This window comes from Salmo trutta, chromosome 27 (assembly GCF_901001165.1).
Source record: "Salmo trutta chromosome 27, fSalTru1.1, whole genome shotgun sequence".
Lineage (NCBI taxonomy): Eukaryota > Metazoa > Chordata > Actinopteri > Salmoniformes > Salmonidae > Salmo > Salmo trutta.
Genome location: NC_042983.1, coordinates 5,497,272 through 5,520,112, shown reverse-complemented (window position 1 = coordinate 5,520,112; position 22,841 = coordinate 5,497,272). Strand labels below are relative to the sequence as shown.

Below are 22,841 nucleotides of genomic sequence, written 5' to 3'. Positions count from 1 at the left end.
GGACCGCTTCCTCCTTCTTTGTGCAAGGAGGAGCAGGAGAAGCACTGCCAGAGCCCTGCAAAATGACCTCCAGCAGGCCACAAATGTGCATGTGTCTGCTCAAACGGTCAGAAACAGACTCCATGAGGGTGGTATGAGGGCCCGACGTCCACAGGTGGGGGTTGTGCTTACAGCCCAACACCGTGCAGGACGTTTGGCATTTGCCAGAGAACACCAAGATTGGCAAATTCGCCACTGGCACTCTGTGCTCTTCACAGATGAAAGCAGGTTCACACTGAGCACGTGACAGACGTGATAGAGTCTGGAGACGCCGTGGAGAACGTTCTGCTGCCTGCAACATCCTCCAGCATGACCGGTTTGGCGGTGGGTCAGTCATGGTGTGGGGTGGCATTTCTTTGGGGGGCCGCACAGCCCTCCATGTACTCGCCAGAGGTAGCTTGACTGCCATTAGGTACCGAGATGAGATCCTCAGACCCCTTGTGAGACCATATGCTGGTGCGGTTGGCCCTGGGTTCCTCCTAATGCAAGACAATGCTAGACCTCATGTGGCTGGAGGAAGGCAGTGATGCTATGGACTGGCCCGCCCGTTCCCCAGACCTGAATCCAATTGAGCACATCTGGGACATCATGTCTCGCTCCATCCACCAACGCCACGTTGCACCACAGACTGTCCAGGAGTTGGCGGATGCTTTAGTCCAGGTCTGGGAGGAGATCCCTCAGGAGACCATCCGCCACCTCATCAGTAGCATGCCTAGGCATTGTAGGGAGGTCATACAGGCACGTGGAGGCCACACACACTACTGAGCCTCATTTTGACTTGTTTTAAGGACATTACATCAAAGTTGGATCAGCCTGTAGTGTGGTTTTCCACTTCAATTTTGAGTGTGACTCCAAATCCAGACCTCCATGGGTTGACAAATTGGATTTCCATTGATTATTTTTGTGTGATTTTGTTGTCAGCACATTCAACTATGTAAAGAAAAAAGTATTTAATAAGATTATTTCTTTCATTCAGATCTAGGATGTGTTGTTTAAGTGTTCCCTTTATTTTTTTGAGCAGTATATTTTTGAATGATGTGTATGTTGCCTAACGTGTGCGTAATGATGTGCCAAATTGGTGTTTTAGGGCAATTTTATTGGGTAACACGGAACCCAAACCGGCTGCGCGCGTGCGCCATTGTGCGCTACCGTGCATAAATTTATTTTGTACCCCTACACCAAACGGGATCATGACACGCAGTTAAAATATCAAAACAAACTCTGAATCAATGACATTAATTTGGGGACAAGTCGAAAAGCATTAAACATTTATGGCAATTTAGCTAGTTAGCTTGCACTTGCTAGCTAATTTGTCCTATTTAGCTAGCTAGCTGTTGCTAGCTAGTTTGTCCTGGGATATAAACATTGAGTTGTTATTTTACCTGAAATGCACAAGGTCCTCTACTCCGACAATTAATCCACACATAAAACGGCCAACCGAATCGTTTCTAGTCATCTCTCCTCCTTCCAGGCTTTTTCATCTTTGTACTTATATGGTGATTGGCATTTACACTTTCATAGTATTACCACGACAACCAGCAAAACATTTCGTCTTTCAATCACCCACATGGGTATAACCAATGAGGAGATGGCACGTGGGTACCTGCTTCTATAAACCAATGAGGAGATGGGAGAGGCAGGACTTGCAGCGCGATCTGCGTCAGAAATAGGAATGACTTCAATTTTAGCCCTTGGGAACGCAGACGCTTGTTGGCGCATGCAAGCAGTGTGGGTGAAATAATTGAATAACATGGATTTCTAAATGTATTTTGTGACGCTTGCGCACGCGACGTGTCCCGTCTGGTCAGTATGTAAGCATTAGAATAAACCACGTCAATATTTGCAGCCGTAGGTGGCAATATCTCACTAGGAACTGATCCCTCATCAGTATTGTGGAATATTTCTAATGTTAAGGAAAGATTTGAATGGAGAAAGCTGATCTGAGAGCAGCGATCCCTTTCTTTCGATCCTGTCAGCATCGACACATAATCCAACGACACAACCATTCTCTCTGCGTGGTATTTTGTTTTATCTTTGTCTGTTGTAGGATATATGCATCGTTAAAACACTCGTAAGCCTAAATTCCATCGCTATCGGGAAACCAGACCCTGGTTCAGAATGAATTGGAATGAACAGGAATGAACAAGGGTGGAGAGAGAGAAAATAACTTTATTGGGTGTCGCTTTCCCTCCCTCCTTCCCTCTTTCTTCCTCTCATCCTCTCCCCATGTCCACCTCAGCCAGAGATGCCAAACGCTAAAGCATACTGTATTCATATACTGTAACGTATAGACTACAGTGCATTCAGAAAGTATACAGACCCCTTCCCTTTGTCCACATTTTGTTAAATGACAGCCTTATTCTAAAATGGATTAAATAAATAAAAATCTCATCAACCTACACACAATACCCATAATGACAAAGTGAAAACAGGTTTTTAGAAATGTTTTCACATTTATTGAAAATAAAAAACAGATACCTTATTTACATAAGTATTCAGACCCTTTGCTATGAGACTCGAAATTGAGCTCCAGTGCATCCTGTTTCCATTGATCATCCCTGAGATGTTTCTACAACTTGATTGGAGTCCACATGTGGTAAATTAAATTGATTGGACATGATTTGGAAAGGCACACGCCTGTCTATATGAAGACCCTCAGTTGACAGTGCATGTCAGAGAAAAAAACAAGCCATGACGTCGAAAGAATTGTCCGTAGTGCTCCGAGACAGGATTGTGGATACCAAAAAATGTCTGCAGCATTGAAGAACTCAGTGGCCTCAATCATTCTTAAATGGAAGATGTTTGGAACCATCAAGACTCTTCCTAGAGCTGGCCGCCTGGCCAAACTGAGCAATCAGGGGAGAAGGGCCTTGGTCAGAGAGGTGACCAAGAACCCGATGGTCACTCTGACAGAGCTCCAGGGTTCTTCTGTGGAGATGGGAGAACCTTCCAGAAGGACAACCATCTTTGCAGCACTCCACCAATCAGGCCTTTATGGTAGAGTGGCCAGACGGCAACCACTCCTCAGTAAAAGTCACGACAGCACGCTTGGAGTTTGCCAAAAGACACCTAAAGGACCCTCAGACCATGAGTAACCAGATTCTCTGGTATGATGAAACCAAGATTGAACCATCTTTAGCCTGAGAATGCCAAGTATCATGTCTGGAGGAAACCTGGCACCGTCCCTACGGTGAAGCATGGGGGTGGCAGCATCATGCTGTGGGGAGTTTTTTTCAGCGGCAGGGACTGGGATACTAGTCAGGATATAGGGAAAGATGAACGGAGCAAAATACAGAGAGATCCTTGATTTAAAATCTGCTCCAGAGCACTCAAGGCGAAGGTTCACCTTCCAACAGGACAACGACCCTAAGAACACAGTCCCAAGACAATGCAAGAGTGACTTCGGGACAAGTCCCTGAATGTCCCAGCCAGAGCCAGGACTTAAACCCTATCAAAAACCTGAAAATAGCTGTGCTGCGACACTCCCCATCCAACCTGACAGAACTTGAGAGGATCTGCAGAGAAGAATGGGAGAAACTCTCCAAATATAGGTGTGCCAAGCTTGTAGCGTCATACCCAAGAAGACTCGGGGCTGTAATCGCTGCCAAAGGTGCTTCAACAAAGTACTGACTAAACGGTCTGAATACTTATGTAAATGTGATATCTCTGTTCTTTAAAAAAAATGCTGTTTTTGCTTCGTCATTATGGGTTGTGTAGATTGATGAGGGAACAACAATTGTATTCATTTTAGAATAAGGCTGTAATGTGGAAAAAGTTAAGAGTTCTGAATACTTTCCGAATGCACTATATATGCATACATACCAATCCTATATGCCCTGGATATTGCAGGCTATTGCGATTGATGAGAAAAACAGATTCTAATTAGGTTATTCAGCAGTCTGACCCCCTGGGTGTGTGCATGCCAGTAAAGCTCATTGGACCCAGAGAAATGAGAGGCCTGTGTATAATTTTTCTCAAATTTTTATGTTCTAATCTAATAAGAAATTCTTCACTGGTTTTGGAAATGAATGTTTTTTCTGCTCTGTATTGAATGTAGACCTCAATACTCTGCGAGGGATGTGTGTGTTGACTGTGTCCATTAACAAGAAATAAGCTGAACCAGGCAGGGCAGGACTCTGCAGTAAGACAGTGTTTATACCGTATTGTATTCCCCGCTGGGCACACTATTTAGTGGATTACTGTATGCTAAAGATAGGGTGCCAGTTTGGTTTAGCCTCTGGATTGAAAGTTAGATATGCTGTACTATGCTTAGGCCTACTTATTCAAAAAGCTATCAACTGGCAACATACTCTGTATCGGCTGTTACTGGTGGCCTGCGTGGAAGATACGTTACTTTACGTTCCCCTGAGCTGTACTGTTTACTGTCTTGTTTTGTTTGTTCCTTCAGGGTAAGATGGTGAAGGGAATGGGTGGAGCCATGGATCTGGTGGCCAGCGCTGGAACCAAGGTGGTCGTCACCATGGAGCACTCAGCTAAGGTAAGTGTGCGTGCCAATCCAAGGCCACCCAGTTCCAGATGTGTCTATGTGTGACTCCAGATCAGCTATATTTTACACATCAGATATGTCCTAATGCATATACTGCTCTCCTTGGCTGCCTATTTACTAAATATATTCTGTGATGTAACCTCTAAAGTGGTTTAGAGAGCAGAGTTTAATGAAGGGGATTCCTCCAGCAGCTTCCATCTATAATGTCTTGTTCCACTCTCTGAGGGTGATGAGTCAGTCCTGTTGATGCGCTTCTGATTCCAGTAATGGATGAACTAATGATTCAGTGATGCCTCTAATAGTCCCAGAGCTCCTCATAGGCTGCTTGGGGCTTATATGGACTAATACTCTCATCCATTACCAATACATACTGTAGTACCCACCTGATCATGGCAGTAAAATGCACAAAAAAAGCCTCTGTAATGGGAATATTTGTAGCCCTACTTGTCCAGGCCTATGATTTACATTTTAGTCATTTAGCAGACACTATTTTTTTCACCTAGTCGGCTCGGGGATTTGAATCAGCGACCTTTCGGGTTACTGAACCAACGCTCTTAACCGCTAGGCTACCTGTCACAATTGATAGATGATCTGTAATGGAAGTATTTATGGCCGTGGCTTTCCAGACCTATCAACTGTAATGGGAGTACTTGTAGCCCAGTCCAGATGGTGGAGCAGGTGGATGTGAATAGAGACATGGAGATGTTTACTGATACCTGTTGACTGCTGCGCGGGTCTTATTTATTTATCATGGTCCCCCACTCTGCTCATCATGAGCAACCTGTGTGTGTGTCTCCTCACAAGGATAGTAAAACAAGGAAAATTCAGAAAAGTGGGGACGTTACATCGGCCCCCACAAGAAGAAAAAAAAGGCTATTTTAGGCTTAGGGTTTAGGTTTAGGGTTAGGGTTACAATTAGGGTTACAAAACAGGATTTTGAATGGGAATCAATTGTTTGGTCCCCACAAGGATAGTAAAACAAACATGTGTTTGTGTAGGGGGTGAAAGGGAGGGTCCGCAGGATCACACACCCCTAGGACAGAGAATAACGAGAGCCCAGCTGCCCTTCCTCCACACACACACACACACACACACACACACAGGTGTTTTCTGTGGACAGTGAAGACGCTTACCACACATTATATCGAAAGCCCTGATAACTGTCATAGTGAATAGTATGGTACAGTAGAAACAGACTATGACAGTTCTTGATGGACAGACGCAGGTGTGTAGCCGTAGTGACCAGTTAAACTGGGTGGTTGTGTATGACCTTTGACATAAACTCTTCTGTCTCGTTCTCTCTCCACTTTTCTCTTTCCCTTTATCTTTGTCAGGGAGGAAAACACAAGATTCTGGACACGTGCAACCTGCCACTGACAGGAAAACAGTGTGTGGATCGGATCATCACTGAAAAGGTGTGTGTTTGTGTGAAAGTGCATACTGTAGGGCTTGAGTTCTGTGTGTTTCCCTGTGTGTCTCTGTGTGAATGTGCATAGGGCTGTTTGAGTTCTGTGTGTTTCCCTGTGTGTCTCTGTTCCCTCGTTTCAGTTTGCCAATGTGTCCCACATATCTGTGTTGTCTAGGTTCAATTCACTGGCTTACAAATCAAGCTCCTCACGACACATGCCTCATTTGAATCTCTCCCACACAGAAAGATTGAAGTGACTCTTCAAAACGAATCTGTATATTTTGGAGCCCAACTCGGCCTATTCAGACGCCTGGGTTATATCATACCTAAGCTGAATGTGAGTCATAATGTCAGGCTTTATGTGGAACACTTTGCTCCAGTGACAATACATTACTGCCTCTGTAGGCCTAGAACTGACACTCTCCTCTCCAGCTCACAGAATCACGAGCGTTTATAGCATTGGAAAAGGTTGAAAGAGTACAAACAGAATTGCTTGGCTTTAGCAGCCACTGGGCTTGTGTTTCAGTATTCTGAACAATAGACCAAATCTATTTCCCTGGTAAGTTTATTATAGACATTGGAACACAGAAAGAAAGGTGGGAAAAAGACACACACACACACACACACACACACACACACACACACATCAGGGACTGATATATATATTTGATGCTGCAGAGAGACCTGGGGAGATGGAAATTACATTTATTTGGTTAACCGTAATCCAATCAGCAGATTGCTCAATATTGATTTGATATCCCAGAACGTAGGGCTGTCTTTTATGAAGATGTATTTTAATGATGTTACTAGCTCCACCACATGGCCCACCTAAGCGCTAGTAATGCTTCATCTGGAAACCACTAACCCCCAATGAGCTCTAACGTTCTTACAATGTTTGCAAAGTTGCACATATTATTACTGTTTCAGTATAAACAAGGATGTCTAATGTTCTTCCAATGTTTTTGTTCAATCACTTTGACAGCGCCCCTTTTGATTGTAACGAAACCTTACATACATATTTGCCCATTGTAGAAGTGGTCGGGAAAGTGACTTTTTGGACCCGAATTACAAATGATTCAAGAGCTAAAGGTGCTCAAAGTTGACCTATTTTGCATACCTCACCATACCATGAGACATCCATGTCTTCACTGGGAAAAATAAACAGTTGAGATTTACATGATTTAAAAGCTGACAAACAGGGTTGTCATACTTTTTATAATTTCTTGAAATAAAATAAAAAAATGTATCCTTAAGTCAACTGACGCACACGTGCTCAATCTAAGTAACATAATCAAAAAATCCCCATCAGTTTAAGCTAGAGATATATTGCATGGGCTTCGTCTCAATCCACCGCATCTGCATTTGTCTGCCTTCCGCATATGCGGTGGAAGGTGGCCGAGTTAGACATCCCCCAAAAATATATTCTCACAAAAACGTCTGTAGCATCTGAACGGTTTGGCCTATAAACTATTAGGACGTCTCAAATGTGCAATTGGAATACTGACTGCAGGAATGTCCACCAGAGCCTTAAGATGGCACCGGAGCAGAAGGCAGATGTTTTACGTGCCCTAACCGATTGTGTTTTTTTGTTCGTTTATCTGCGTTGTTTGTAACTTATTTTTTTACTCTTTTTGTACATAATGTTGCCGCTATGACCGAAAATAACTTCTAGACATCAGGACTGCGATTGCTCACCACGGACTAGCAGAATCCTTTTTCTTCTTTCACGACTCTGACGAGCCCAAAGCGGAGGATATACGGCTCCCTCGGGAACAGGCCCCGACCCCAGTGATCTGTGTGAAGAGGAGGAAGAGAGGCTGGAGAGCAGGTTGCCTTCTGAGAAGTCGGAGGCGATCGAATAAACCCCCACTAGCCTCAATTCTGCTAGCAAACATGCAATCTTTGGACAATAAAATGGCCGAGTTACTGGGAAGATGAAACTACCAATGGGAGATTAAAAACTGTCAAATCTTATGCTTCACGGAGTAGTGGCTGAATGACGACAATATCAACATACAGCTGGCTGGTTACACGATGTACCGGCAGGATAGAACAGCAGCGTCTGGTAAGACAAGGGGCGGCGGTCTATGTATTTTGTAAACAACAGCTGGGTGCACGATATTTAAGGAAGTCTCAAGCTATTCCTCGCCTGAGGTAGAGTTTCTCATGATAATCTGTAGGCCACACTACCTACCAAGAGAGTTTCCATCTGTATTCTTTGTAGCAGTTTACATACCACCACAGTCAGAGGCTGGCACTAAGATAGCATTGAATGAGCTGTATTCCGCCATATGTAAACAAGAAAACGCTCACCCAGAGGAGGCGCTCCTAGTAGCTGGGGACTTTAATGCAGGGGAACTTAAATCAGTTTTACCAAATTTCTATCAGCATGTTAAATGTGCAACCAGAGGGAAAAGAACTTTGGACCACCTATACTCCACACACAGAGATGCATACAAAGCTCTCCCTCACCCTCCATTTGGCAAATCTGCCCATAATTCCAACCTCCTGATTCCTGCTTACAATCAAAAATTAAAGCAGGAAGCACCAGTAACTAGATCAATAAAAAAATGGTCAGATGAAGCAGATGCTAAACTACAGGACTGTTTTGCTAGCACAGACTGGAATATGTTCCGGGATTCCTCCAATGGCATTGAGGAGTACACCACATCTGTCGTTGACTTCGACAATAAGTGCATCGATAACGTCGTCCAACCCCAACCAGAAGCCATGGATTACAGGCAGCATCCGCACTGAGCTAAAGGGTAGAGCTACCACTTTCAAGGAGTGGGGACTCTAACCCGGAAGCTTTTAAGAAATCCCGCTATGCCCTCCGACGAACCATCAAACAGGCAAAGCGTCAATACAGGACTAAAATCGAGTCGTACTACACCGGCTCTGACGCTCGTCGGATGTGGCAGGGCCTGCAAACCATTACAGACTACAAAGGGAAGCACAGCCGAGAACTGCCCAGTGACACGAGTCTGCCGGACGAGCTAAACTACTTCTATGCTCGCTTCGAGGCAAGCAACACTGAAACATATATGAGAGCACCAGCTGTACCGGAAGACTGTGATCACACTCTCCTCAGCCAATGTGAGTAAGACCTTTTAGACAGGTCAACATTCCCAAGGCCGCAGGGCCAGACAGATTACCAGGACGTGTACTGTGAGCATGCGCTGACCAACTAGCAAGTGTCTTTACTGACATTTTCAACCTCTCCATGTCTGAGTCTGTAATACCAACATGTTTTAAGCAGACCACCATAGTGCCTGTGCCCAAGAACACTAAGGTAACTTGCCTAAATGACTACCGACCCATAGCACTCATGTCTGTAGCCATGAAGTGCTTTGAAAGGCTGGTCATGGCTCACATCAACACTATCATCCCAGAAACCCTAGACCCACTCCAATTTGCATACATCCACAACAGATCCACAGATGATGCTGTCTCTATTGTACTCCACACTGCCCTTTCCCACCTGGACAAAAGAAACACCTATGTGAGAATGCTATTCATTGACTACAGCTCAGCATTCAACACCATAGAGCCCTCAAAGCTCATCAATAAGCTAAGGACCCTGGGACTAAACACCTCCCTCTGCAACTGGATCCTGGACTTCCTGACGGGCTGTCCCCAGGTGGTAAGGGTAGGTAACAACCCATCCACCATGCTGATCCTCAAGACAGGGGCCCCTCAGGGGTGCGTGCTCAGCCCCCTCCTGTACTCACTGTTCACTCATGACTGCACAGTCAGGCACGACTCCAACACCATCATTAAATTTGCCGATGACACAACAGTGGTAGGCCTGATCACTGACAACAACAACGAGACAGCCTATAGGGAGGAGGTCAGAGACCTGGCCTTGTGGTTCCAGGACAACAACCACTCCCTTAATGTGATCAAGACAAAAGAGATGATTGTGGACTACAGGAAAAAGAGGACCATGCACACCCCCATTCTCATCGATGGGGCTGCAGTGGAGCAGGTTGAGTGCTTCAAGTTCCTTGGTGTCCACATCACCAACAAACTAACATGGTCCAAGCACACCATGACACTCGTGAAGTGGGCACAACAGAACCTTTTCCCCCTCAGGAAACTGAAAAGATTTGGCATGATCCTCAAAAGGTTCTACAGCTGCACCATGGAGAGCATCCTGACTGGTTGCATCACTGCCTGGTATGGCAACTGGTCAGCCTCCGATCGCAAGGCACTACAGAGGGAACGGCCCAGTACATCACTGGGGCCAAGCTTTCTGCCATCCAGGACCTCTATACCAGGCGGTGTCAGAGGAAGGCCCTAAAAATTGTCAAAGACTCCAGCCACCCTAGTCATAGACTGTTCTCTCTGCTACCACACAGCAAACGGTACCGGAGCGCCAAGTCTAGGTCCAAGAGGCTTCTTTTCAGCTTCTACCCCCAAGCCATAAGACTCCTGAACATCTAGTCAAATGGCTACCCAGACTATTTGCATTGCCCCCTCTCCACATCACTGCCACTCTATGTTTTCATCTATGCATAGTCACTTTAATTAACTCTACCTACATGTACATACTACCTCAACTAACCGGTGCCCCCACACATTGACTCGGCACCCCCCTGTATAGATTCTTTTTTACTGCTGCTCTTTAATTACTTGTTACTTTTATCTCATTCTTATCTGTATTTTTTGAAACTGTACTGTTGGTTAGGGGCTCGTAAGTAAGCATTTCACTGTAAGGTCTACACCTGTTGTATTCGGCGCATGTGACAAATTCAATTTGATTTGAAAATTTGATTTGATTTAAGCTGTTGCCAGAGAATTTAATGTTAATTTATTTACCATAAGCCGCCTCCAACGTCGTTTTAGAGAATTTGGCAGTACGTCCAACCGGCCTGACAACCGCAGACCACGTGTAACCACGCCAGCCGAGGGCTGTTACAGTGACCATATTACCACAACACCGGCAGTCACAAGTCATGACCACAGTCAGATTCCATGTGACCGTTTAGTCACGGTAACTAGGCATCTCCAAGCTCTGATGCTGCTGATGGTCATTAGTAGCCCACCAAACTTACTAACTGCCTGGTATTCAGCACTCTGTTGTCCCTCTAATCATTCTGACATCAATGCAAATGTAGTCAAAAATCAAATCAAACACTTCATGAGAGCCCATGCACTCATGTTGCGCCACATTTGTATAGGCTATGCAATTGCCTGAGAACAGCGTTTTTAAAAAGAGGAGGATCCCGTCAGCTTATATTGGCTAGGCCTACTATATTTATTTATCAACGTTACAAATATTAAGCACATTGCTTCGCATTACATGAGCGTAGCCTACCTGGCCTGCATGAAAACAACTTAGCCTAGCCCATAGGCCTATATGTTTTGATAAGGTTTGTATCACAACTAAAGTGGCCAAATAACTTCTTAAAATTAAGCACGTTAATCCGCTTTACAACCGGTGTAGAGCCTAACTGGCATACATAGGAGGCACATGAGTTTCAAGTTTGGGGAAGGTCGTTTTCACCATAAAAAGGCACCTTTATAATAAGGCATTACATGCATAATTGCATTTGGGGGTCACTTTTGAGAATGGTGTTTTCTCACTAATTGACTGCATTTTGGAACATTCGCGCTGATAGCCTACTGCCGTGTGCGCATTGCTGGGCTTATAATGTGAAGATATAGCCTATTAGTTTATCAACATTTTAAACTAAATATTTTTATCTGTTGCATCAGCCTCATTGCTTTTAAAATATTTTTTGATGTGAGTGGTTGTATTAATTTGTGATCTATCGCATCCCACAACTCTCCCTGACTATGTTTGGAATATTTATTTCTCGGACAGAAGGACAAGTTGATCAATAGAATAGGTAAATAGGTATGGTCCCGTGTGGCTCAGTTGGTAGAGCATGGTGTTTGCAACGCCAGGGTTGTGGGTTTGATTTCCACGGGGGACCAGTATGAAAAAAAATGTATGAAATGTATGCATTCACTACTGTAAGTTGCTCTGGATAAGAGCGTCTGCTAAATGACTAAAATGAAAATGTAAACTTTTGAACTAAGGGGGATAGTAGAATGACATAGGTTAGTGCTTTTACTGTTCATTAGGACTACTCATCTTGTTGGCTGATGAAAAGTAAATGTTGACAGTTCTTCTAACATCTTCAATATGCACCTCAGAATTCGATAAGAAGGACGCCCGCAGTTGGGTCTCGGATGTGTTGGTCTTCACTTGTAGCCTATGTTGGAGCAGATATAGATGCCTGTGACGAAAACCCGATCACGTGACGGACATTTGCTAATAAGAATTGAGATATCTGAGAGAGCCATGTGAGTGAGAGGTGCTTCGGAATACGCAGCCGGGAGGAGGGACTTTTTTAGGGGGCATTACAGCCACGCTAGGGGAATGCCGTCTTGAAATTTGAGGCATTATCAAGTGCTTGTCAAATTGTGAATGAGAGATTGATGAAGTGTGTGCAGCCTGTGCAAGAAACAAAGCCGAGCTCATGCCTTTCAAGCAACTTTTCAAATCATCATTAGTCACATCATGCTGCCTTAGAATGCATTACGAATCAAAACATATAGCCCAATGTTTGTATCACATCTAAAGTTGCATAAATAACTCTAAATTAAGCATATAGGAGGACCTGTTTCTTTGTTAACCGCTCAACACAGAATAGCCGCATGTGCGCACTACCTCAGAAATAGTTTTGAGAAAACATGCTTTTCTATTTTATTCAGCTATATTCAATTGTATTCTTCATACTATAAAATAATGCCACGGAATTCTAAGCAAATCTTGTCTGCTAAATTAACTAGTGTAGCCCACAGCCATATGGTATAGCCATATCAGGGCCTAACATAAGGACAACTCAAGAGTATGCTATTCTGTTCTTCTTAAATAAACTACATTTTCTTAATATTTCTTTAGACCTGTCTAAAATAAATAATGGATTTACTGTGATGGTGTAGGCTATATTAAATGGATTTATTAAACTTTTTAAAATGTAGATGTTCCAAAGGTCTGCATCAGTGGCTTGAAGGCTATACATAGAAGTGTTTATTTTTATTAATATTTGACAATCACCTGCTGACAAAATTTCATGATCGCCACAGCCCAACCCAGGACCCCCACATCCGGCTTCTTCATCGGCAGGATCGTCTGAGACCAGCCGCCTGGACAGCTGATGAAACTGTGGGTTTGCACAGCTGAATAATTTCTGCACAAACTGTCAAACTGTCTCAGTGAAGCTCATCTGCGTGCTTGTCGTCTGCTCCAGGGTCTTGATCCGACTGCAGTTCGGCATCGTAACCAACTTCAATGGGCAAATGCTCACCTTCGATGGCCACTGGCACGCTGGAGAAGTGTGCTCTTCAATAATGAATCCCAGTTTCAACTGTACCGGGCAGATGGCAGACAGTGTGGGCGAGCGGTTTGCTGACGTCAACGTTGTGAACAGAGTGCCCCATGGTGGTGGTGGGGTTATGGTAAGGGCAGCATAAGCGACGGACAACGAATATAATTGCATTTTATAGATGACAATTTGAATGCTGAGAGATACCGTGAAGAGACTCCTATTGTGATGCCATTCATCCGCCGCCATCACCTCATGTTTCAGCATTAAAATGCACAGCCCCATGACGCAAGGATCTTTACACAATTCCTGGAAGCTGAAAATGTCCCAATTCTTCCATGGCCTGCATACTCACCAGACATGTCACCCATTGAGCACATTTGGGATGCTCTGGATCAACGTGTATGACAGTGTGTTCCAGTTCTGGCCAATATCCAGCAACTTGCCTCCCGAGTGGCGCAGTGGTCTAAGGCACTGCATCACAGTGCTAGCTGTGCCACTAGAGATTCTGGGTTCAAGCCCAGGCTCTGTCGACCCATGTGGCGGCGCACAATTGGCCCAGTGTCATCCAGGTTAGGGGAGGGTTTGGCCGGCAGGGATGCCCTTGTCCCATCGCGCACTAGTGACTCCTGTGGCGGGCCGGGCGCAGTGCACGGTGTTTCCTCCGATACATTTGTGCGGCTGGCTTCCGGGTTAAGTGGGCATTGTGTCAAGAAGCAGTGCGGCTTGGTTGGGTTGTGTTTCGGAGGACACACGGCTCTCCACCTTCGCCTCTCCCGAGTCCGTACGGGACTTGCAGCGATGAGACGACTATAACTACCAATTGGATACCACAAAATTCGGGAAAAAACGGGGTAAAAAAACAACAAATAAAATTAAAAATATCCAGCAACTATGCACAGCCATTGAAGAGGAGTTGGACAACATTCCACAGGACACAAACAGCCTGATCAACTCGAAGGAGATGTGTCGCACTGCATGAGGCAAATGGTGGTCATACCAGATACTGACTGGTTTTCTGATCCACGCCCCTACTTTTTTTCCCAGGTATCTGTGACCAACAGATAAATATCTGTATTCCCAGTCATGTGAAATCCATAGATTAGGGCCTAATGAATTCATTTCAGTTGACTGATTTCCATATATGAACTGGAACTCAGTAAAATCTTTGAAATTGTTGCCTATTGCGTTTATATTTTTGTTCTCTGTACATTTTACTTTAGTAAAAAAGTAACTCAAAGGATATACTTTTTGAGAAGCCACAGTTATTTGTTATAATAGGATTATAAAATGATCAACTCTGAGGCTATCTTACCGTGATTGTTCTAAATGAGATATTTGGAGGATGCCGAACATTCTTACAATGTTTTCCAAAGCCTGAGCTATTATTACTGTAGTGTTGTATGTGTGCAGCATGGGGCTGTATGCTGTACATTTGTTGTGATTTCAGTGTGTTGACAGATGGCTCAATACATTTGCTGTTCCTGCTCATGTTTACCAGCTGTTCTGCGCCTGTTCTGCATGTCTATTCATCCCCTACAGGGTTACATAGCACAATTATTGTAATACAATATCACAGTTTAGCAGCAGGTAAGCGTATCAATCAGAATTTGGCCCAGAGCCTTACTGGTACATGTTTCGATCTGAATATCGCATACTGTAGCAAGCAGGCACCTGTATTTGTCCCTTTGTATTAGTCCCATTTTATTTAACCCCTTTGTTATGGCAAGCCTAAATACGTTCAGAAGTATACATTTGCTTAACAAGCCGCATGGACTCACTCTGTGTGCAATAATAGTGTTTACCATGATTTTTTAATGACTACCTCATCTTTCTACCTCACACTCAATTTTCTGTAAGGTCCCTCAGTCGATCAGTGAATTTCAAACACAGATTCAACCTCAAAGACCAGGGAGGTTTTCCAATTCCTCACAAAGAAGAGAAGCTATTGGTAGTATTGTGAAGTTATTCATTATACATTGGATGGTGTATGAATACACCCAGTAACTAGAAAGATACAGGCGTCCTTCCTAACTCGGTTACCGGAGAGGATTTCACCATGAGGCCACTGGTGACTTTAAAACAGTTACAGTGTAATGGCTATGCTTGGAGAAGACTGAGGATGGATCAACAACATTGTAATTACTCCACAATACTAACCTCAATGACAGAGTGAATAGAAGGATGCCTGTACAGAATAAAAGGTTTCCAAAACATGCATCCTGTTTCCAATAAGGCACTAAGGTAAAATGGCAAAATGTGGGAAAGAAATGAACTGAATACAAAGTGTTATGTTTGGGGCAAATCCAACACATCACTGAGTGTACCACTCTTCAGATTTTTAAGGATGGTGGTGGCTACATCATGTTATGCATTATACTTGTCATCGTCAAGGACTCTGAAGTTTTTTATGATAAAAAGAAATGGAATAGAGCTAAGCACAGGCAAAGTCCTAGAGGAAAACCTTGTTCAGTCTGCTTTCCAACAGACACTGGGAGACAAATTCATCTTTCAGCAGGACAATAACCTGAAACACAAGGCCAAATATGCTTACCAAGACCACATTGAATGTTCCTGAGTGGCCTAGTTACAGATTTGACTTAAATTGGCTTGAAAATCTATGGCAAGACTTAAAAATGGCTGTTTAGCAATGATCAACAACCAACTTGACAGAGCTTGAAGAATTTTAAAAGAATAATGTGCAAATATTGTACAATCCAGGTGTGCAAAACTCTCTTACCCAGAAAGACTCACAGCTTTAATCGCTGCTAAAGGTGATTCTAACATGTATTGACTCAGGGTGTTGAATACTCATCCAATCAAGATATATTAGTGTTTTATTTTTCATATAGATTTTTTTTTACAAGTGTTAGTTTTCCACTTTGACATTGGAGTATTTTGTGTAGATCGTTGACATAAAAAATGCAATAAAAATCCATTTGAGTCCTACTTTGTAACGCATTAAAATGTGGAAAAAGCAAAGGGTTGTGAATACTCTCTGAAGGTACTGCAATTGTTAAAATATTGACAATGCTTTTTGTGCAGTATTTAGTTTAATCTGATGGGCTCTATAGCTTAATGTGCCCTTTAGTCTGTACTCTAACCTATCTGAGCACACCAGAGCAGACATCCTGTGACCCTGGGTAATGCTTGTTGCTGTCTACTGTGCTCAGCAGGACAAAAGGCTTCAGCAGTCATCGCTGGCTCCATTAGCAGCTCAGCTGGCTTCTACACAGGGGGCACAGAGGCGTAATGGAGGCCAGCACAGGATCATTGATTTTGTGTGTGTGTGTGTGTATTCAGTATTATAGGGGATAGTTTGGGTTTGTGCCAGGTGTAGAGAGGCAGATCGATGCGGGAGCCTTGTGTGCCATGTAGCCGTGTTTCTCTCGGCGTCCTATCGCGCCAGTGTGTTTCCTTTTCTCAATCTCTTCCTTTCTGTCTGTCTGTGCCTCTCCCGCTCGGCTCTCTTTCTCTCGCTCTCTCGCTTTCTCTAAAGGCGGCTGTAGAATTAGGACCAGTCAGGGTTGGAGAGACAGTGTGTGCTTTTCTTTTTTTTTCCACCCGTACATTTTTGCCAGGGTGCGTTTTAGAGTGATTGCGCAACATGCTTCCCAACATTTATAAAGGTTAAAGCGTCTCCTACCCACCACTGTCATCACCACCTCCCTCTCTCCTTTTTTCATCCCCTCTTTTCTGCTCTACCCCCTCCTCTATCCTCATCCTTTCCTCCCATCTGTCTGTTCTCATTACCTCGCTCCTCTTCTCTCTCTTTTCTCTCTCTCTCTTTCTCCCCTCACCCCCACCACTCTCTTCTCTACCTTTCCCTCTCTTCCTGGTATCCTCTCTTGTTACTATTCCCTATTTCCTTCCGTCCCCCTCTCTGTCCTCTGGGTGGATCAGGTAGCCACATGATCCTCTGTGCCCCTCTCGTATGAGGACTCTTCACAGCAGCCTGCCAATGTGTGTTAGCTAGATGGCAGCGGTCCCCACAATAACCCTGTGGAACGTGCTTGGTTTGGTAAACAGTAAATCATGTAACAGCGTTCCCCTCTGGAAAGGAAATCAGCCCAAAATAATTACCTATTTATTCACAGTGGAAACAGACATTCCCCTGGTTCAGAGTAATTGCAGCAGCAAACTGCTACCTCTGGCAGTCTGTTCCCAGAGTTGTACTTAATATTCTCTGGTTATTCCCCACTTTCTATGTCTGCTTCTGTTAAAACTGTTATTTAACCCTGTTCCAGGAGAACGCAATTGTGCAAAGGCTTTTGTTCCAGCCTAGCTCTAACACACGTTATGCAACGCAACAAGGTTCTGTTGATGAGCTGAATCAGTTGCATTATAGTTGGGATGGTGCAAAAGCCTGCAGTTAAAGGAAAAGGCAGAGAGGGAAAAGAGAGTCTAGGTTAAAGAGGAATCATTAGAAAATGAAAAAGTGGAAAGAAAGAATGTGGGAGAGAGGGAAGGGATGGCAAGAGGGAGTAGGAGAGCGAGGGAGATGGGGTAAAGGAGGAATGGGAGAGTCTGTACAGAAGGAGTCATCAGACTTGTAAGATCAGACTAGGGATAATTATGATGAGAAGACCAGCTCATTTCACAGGCTTAGTGAATAACAGAACTGGTCTCAGTTTAGAAGACGCTAATCCATAGTACAGTGTGATGATGGCTTTATGCTGTTGCCAGTGCTGTAGTCCAGTCACTAACGTCACAGACAGTCCAGGACAAGTCTCTGCCTCCCTCCCTTTGCTCTCCACTCTTACTCTAATTTTCTTTCCATGTTTTCCCCTTCCTTTCCCACATTATTTTGCTCTCTCTCTTTCTCTCTCTCTTTCTCTCTCTCTCTCTCTCTCTCTCTCTCTCTCTCTCTCTCTCTCTCTCTCATCCATCTTCCTGCATCTCCCTGTCACTCCCATCCTACTAATGAGCTGTAGGTTCTGACAGCTTTCCCGAGAGTGTTGCTGGGTAATATTTTTTATATATTCTTAGACCTGCGACACATAATAAGACTATGCCAAACAAAGTCTATTAGAATGCATATTATCTAACTCCATGAGCTAAACAGCAGTATTCATAATCTAGTCATGATCAGAGAGGGAGAGAGAGAGGGTGAAGTCGTGGCCTAAAAGGCAACGCAACCAACATGGACAGTTGATGCTGACCCCAACGCAACCAACATGGACAGTTGATGCTGACCCCAACGCAACCAACATGGACAGTTGATGCTGACCCCAACGCAACCAACATGGACAGTTGATGCTGACCCCAACGCAACCAACATGGACAGTTGATGCTGACCCCAACGCAACCAACATGGACAGTTGATGCTGACCCCAACGCAACCAACATGGACAGTTGATGCTGACCCCAACGCAACCAACATGGACAGTTGATGCTGACCCCAACGCAACCAACATGGACAGTTGATGCTGACCCCAACGCAACCAACATGGACAGTTTGAAAGATCAGTGTAGCAATACTACAACAGTCACTGCAAACAACTTTGAAATCAACAAAAATAGGGATCATAACTTATGACCAATGCTGGTAAACAAACCCTTTTTATACAAAACAACCCCAAACAAAGACAGCCATGTAACAATGGTTTCCTCCTAAGCCAATGTCACTAAAAAACATGAGAAATAAGAATAAGACATATGAAATACACAATAAAGTAACTAAGTAAGTAATCATACTATATACAGGAAATATTTAAAAAGTCAATTCCAATACCATATTTACATGTGTAGGAGCCTCGCCAAAGCAGGACAGGAACAAAAAGAAACAATGAATTGAAGACCCTTTTATAACCATATGACCTGTTTGTATTCAAAATCTGAGTTGTTGATCAATAGCAGAGACACTAAAAGTGAACTTCCAATCAAATCACAACAGCACCAATGCTTCGCAGAGGTGTGACAGAATGGGGATTGTTGAGAGCAACACAGATAATTCAGCATTCCTAAAAACAAAATAATCCTTATATACAGTGTTTTAAGAGTCATGTCAGGGGCTGGGCCGGCCCTACATACCAGATGCAGACTGGGACAAGAATTCGGCCTTGGCATTTTATCCACACCAGCCCACATCACTGCGCACACCGCCAACTCTTACATTTTTTTGTGCACTACATCATCCATTTCAGGATACGATATACGAATTTTGCAATTCGTGTGATGTTACAAATCCAATTTGTGCAATATGTTACAAATTTGTTGTGTTTAAGATCCCAGAGTGCGTCTTTAAGCCATGTTATAAAAGCCAAGCTAACAACTTAGGCTATATTTAAGCAAAAAGGCCCGAGGAGGTGTGGTATATTGCCAATATACCACGGCTTAGGGCTGTTCCTATGCACGACGCAATGCGGAGTGCCTGGACACTGCCCTTAGCCGTGGTATATGGACCATATATCACAAACCCCAGAGGAGCCTTATTGCTATTATAAACTGGTTACCAACATAATTACAGCAGCAAAAATATTTTTTTTTGTCATACCCATGGTATACGGTCTGATATATCATGGCTTTCAGCCAGTCAGAATTCAGGGCTCAAACCACCCAGTTTATAATGCAAATCAGTGCCTGTCATATGTGTTTGGGTTGACAATAAGACCATAATTGCTATATTTTACTGTAAAAATAGAGATGAATTACATACATATTTATGTCCATTAATATCATAGGCTAATTAATTTGTGGATTAACACCTGAGGAAGTGGAAACTCAAAACACATTAACTAGATCACTAACTATTAATATAATGCTCACTGCTTGTAGCCATGTATTCATCCAACAGTAAATGTAATGTCCTAAAAATGTTTTGCAGTTGTAGGCTACCTATCGGCCTATGCCCTCGCAATGGTCGCACAGATACAGGAGCAAAACAGACACTTTCATTACAGGAATCATGAGGACAATGCACTTTACTGTTTGACCAATTCAATTTAGCCATCCAACAAATAGGATGTTTTGAGGAAGGTGACAATTTAGAAAGTGCTCTCTTGGCTGATTTAATGATAGCGAGTCAGAGCAGGTCTCTCTGAGCATTTTACTTTCAATGTGAATTTGAGCGACCTCAGCTCAGCCAATCAGAAAGCCGGGCCGGCCCATTTTGGTAGGGGTGCCGGCCGGTTGCCCACTGAGCAGCCAAATGCTCATTGTAGATTACTATGACAACAGAGAAATTGCACAAAAATCTTTAAAATATATATATATCTTAACAGGCCCATGGCAGTGTATCCGGCAGTGTCTCAATCATTTTTAACCACTTCCTTGTGTCCTTTTCTCCATCGCTGATGTAGTAGGACATGCCAGGTGGCAGCGATACAGTAAAATTATATCAGTCAGTGGTGTTGAAAGAAATGAGAAGAGGATAGGAATATTTAAGAGTCTTGTTGAGACAAAGCCCATGTCTTACAACAACAAGATTTATCCCAAATGGCACTTTTGGTCCAAAGAAGTGCTATCACAAATAGGGTGTGATTTGAGACGCAGCCAGAGTTATTGGGAGGCCAGTCCAAAAGGGCAGGAGAGACCTACACAACACCTCTGGTGTCCTGAAAGAATGTGGCTAGGGTGAGTCTCGGTTCAGACCACACTGTCAGTCTGGCCTTGTGAACACAGATTTTAGTGTCTGTGCTCCAGCTGGGAGATTAAGATATTCCTATTGTTTCAGATGGCTTCGCTCATACAGCTAGTACTTTCTTAGGATGTTTTTGTTGTGTGAATAGTAACATTTCATTTCAATCATTTCCTGACGATTAGAACAAATACAGACTCTGAGCTGAAATGCAGGAATCTCCAGGGTGCATTGCCAGACTTTGAGTTTTGTTTGAAGTAAACTGCGTCTATGTCAGAGAACTCAACAGGTACAGGTCTAACCCTCTAGACCTCCACCCAACATTTCAGATGTTGTCTTATTAAATAAATCCATCTCTCTCTCTCTCTCTTTCTCTCTCGCTCCCCCTCTCTCCCCTTCTCACTCTTTCCCAGGCTGTGTTTGATGTGGACAAGACTAAAGGTCTGACACTGATCGAGGTGTGGGAGGGACTCACTCCAGAGGACATTAAGGCATGCACTGGAGCACACTTTGCGGTGAGTCATACAGGGACAGCCAGTCTGTCCACAGGGAATTTACTGACTGGCCACTTCAGGGTTGTGTTCAAAGCAGGACCAATGATTTGATTTGATTTAGCCAGCCAACTTTTCCATATCTACTCGTTCAAAAAATATAATCTCGAAACAGGCATGGAATTACATGATACTCTCACTAAATCCATATTTAACTTGAATCGTCTTCGTAAAACCAGAAAGCCAAGAGCGTTTATCAAAAGTAGTTGACTAAGCTATTGAGCATGCTCAGTGAAATAAAACCAGAAAACCACTGAGCATGCTCAGTGAAATATCATCAATAGTAACACAGATGTTTTCTCTCCTTTCAAAACTCTGTCTAATGTCCAACAGGTGTCTCCAAACTTGAGGTCCATGCAGCAGGTCTAGAATCTGGGGGGGGAGTGCGAGGAGAGGAGCTATGACTTGAAGGCTGTTTTAATCTCTCCGTATGTACGCTGGAAGGAACACAAGCTATGACCTCATCCTAATGTTACTGAACACCACGTCTGTACACTGAATCATAACATTACTGTAACGTCAATGAATGTAACATGTGAGATTCATAACGAATACTGAGGTTGAGTTATGATTTTGAACATATTGTGAGAATTGACTTGAAGGACTGGTGTCCCTGACATAACTCAAGAGGAACTGTCTATGTATTTAGTAATACTGTAATGTTTTAATCATAGGTTTTAATGCTATGTCAAAGTTTCTCCAAGACTTATAACACAAACAATTATGGACTGCATTTCATTCCAGAAAGTTGTGTCCTCCCTTCTGCACTTGTTCAAGCCCTTCCTTGGATGTGGATCAGCTGGTTTCCTTATAAGCAATAACTCCATCTACTTTCAGACATACTGCTTTCTCTGATTTAGTGAAATGGGAATGAATGGGAGAAGAAGGGTGGAGGCAACTTGATGGTATGAAACGCAGCCCTGCTGTGAAAACTGATATTATGTCGTTTTGAATTGCATTTGAGCCTCTACGTTTCATCCTCGTTTGGTGCTTAAGTTGAAGGTTACCCTCATGGAAACACACTCTTCATAAAATATATGGTTCGGGATATTTTAGCTACTTCAAAATATGAGGCCTTCCATTTTCTACCTGGACTTCTTCTGTGCCATGTATTTATATATCAAATTAAACTGTGTGTGTTACCTTGAGGTAAAAATATATTGGTGTCCATTTTCTGCACTGGTATTGACACTCAGAAGTACACAGTAGTAATATGTGGAATGTGTTCTTGCTTTTCCCTATCCCATCTTTTCACATACCAGCGGTTACTTCAAGGTTGTCTAGAGACAGTGGGCTGAACAGGTAGTATATTGTTGTAAGAGACCAGTACAGTATGCATAAAAATTCGACCATTCATTCCAATACAGTAGTTTAATTCAGTTCCGCTGTCAGCTAAATTATGTCAAGTGTATGATGA

General features: G+C 43.5%; 1 protein-coding gene across 2 annotated transcripts in view; it reads left to right on the top strand.

Annotated features, from left to right (window-relative positions):
• The window catches only part of oxct1a (3-oxoacid CoA transferase 1a), a 132,329-nt gene extending 109,747 nt beyond the window's left edge, over positions 1-22,582 (top strand). For both annotated transcript variants that reach the window (XM_029716417.1, XM_029716418.1), the window contains exons 14-17: positions 4,448-4,537; positions 5,881-5,961; positions 21,287-21,388; positions 21,758-22,582. In XM_029716417.1, coding sequence (XP_029572277.1) covers positions 4,448-4,537; positions 5,881-5,961; positions 21,287-21,388; positions 21,758-21,793 — 309 coding nt within the window. In that variant the 3' untranslated portion in view covers positions 21,794-22,582. The remainder of the gene's footprint in view (positions 1-4,447; positions 4,538-5,880; positions 5,962-21,286; positions 21,389-21,757) is intronic.
• Positions 22,583-22,841: the final 259 nt, after the last annotated feature.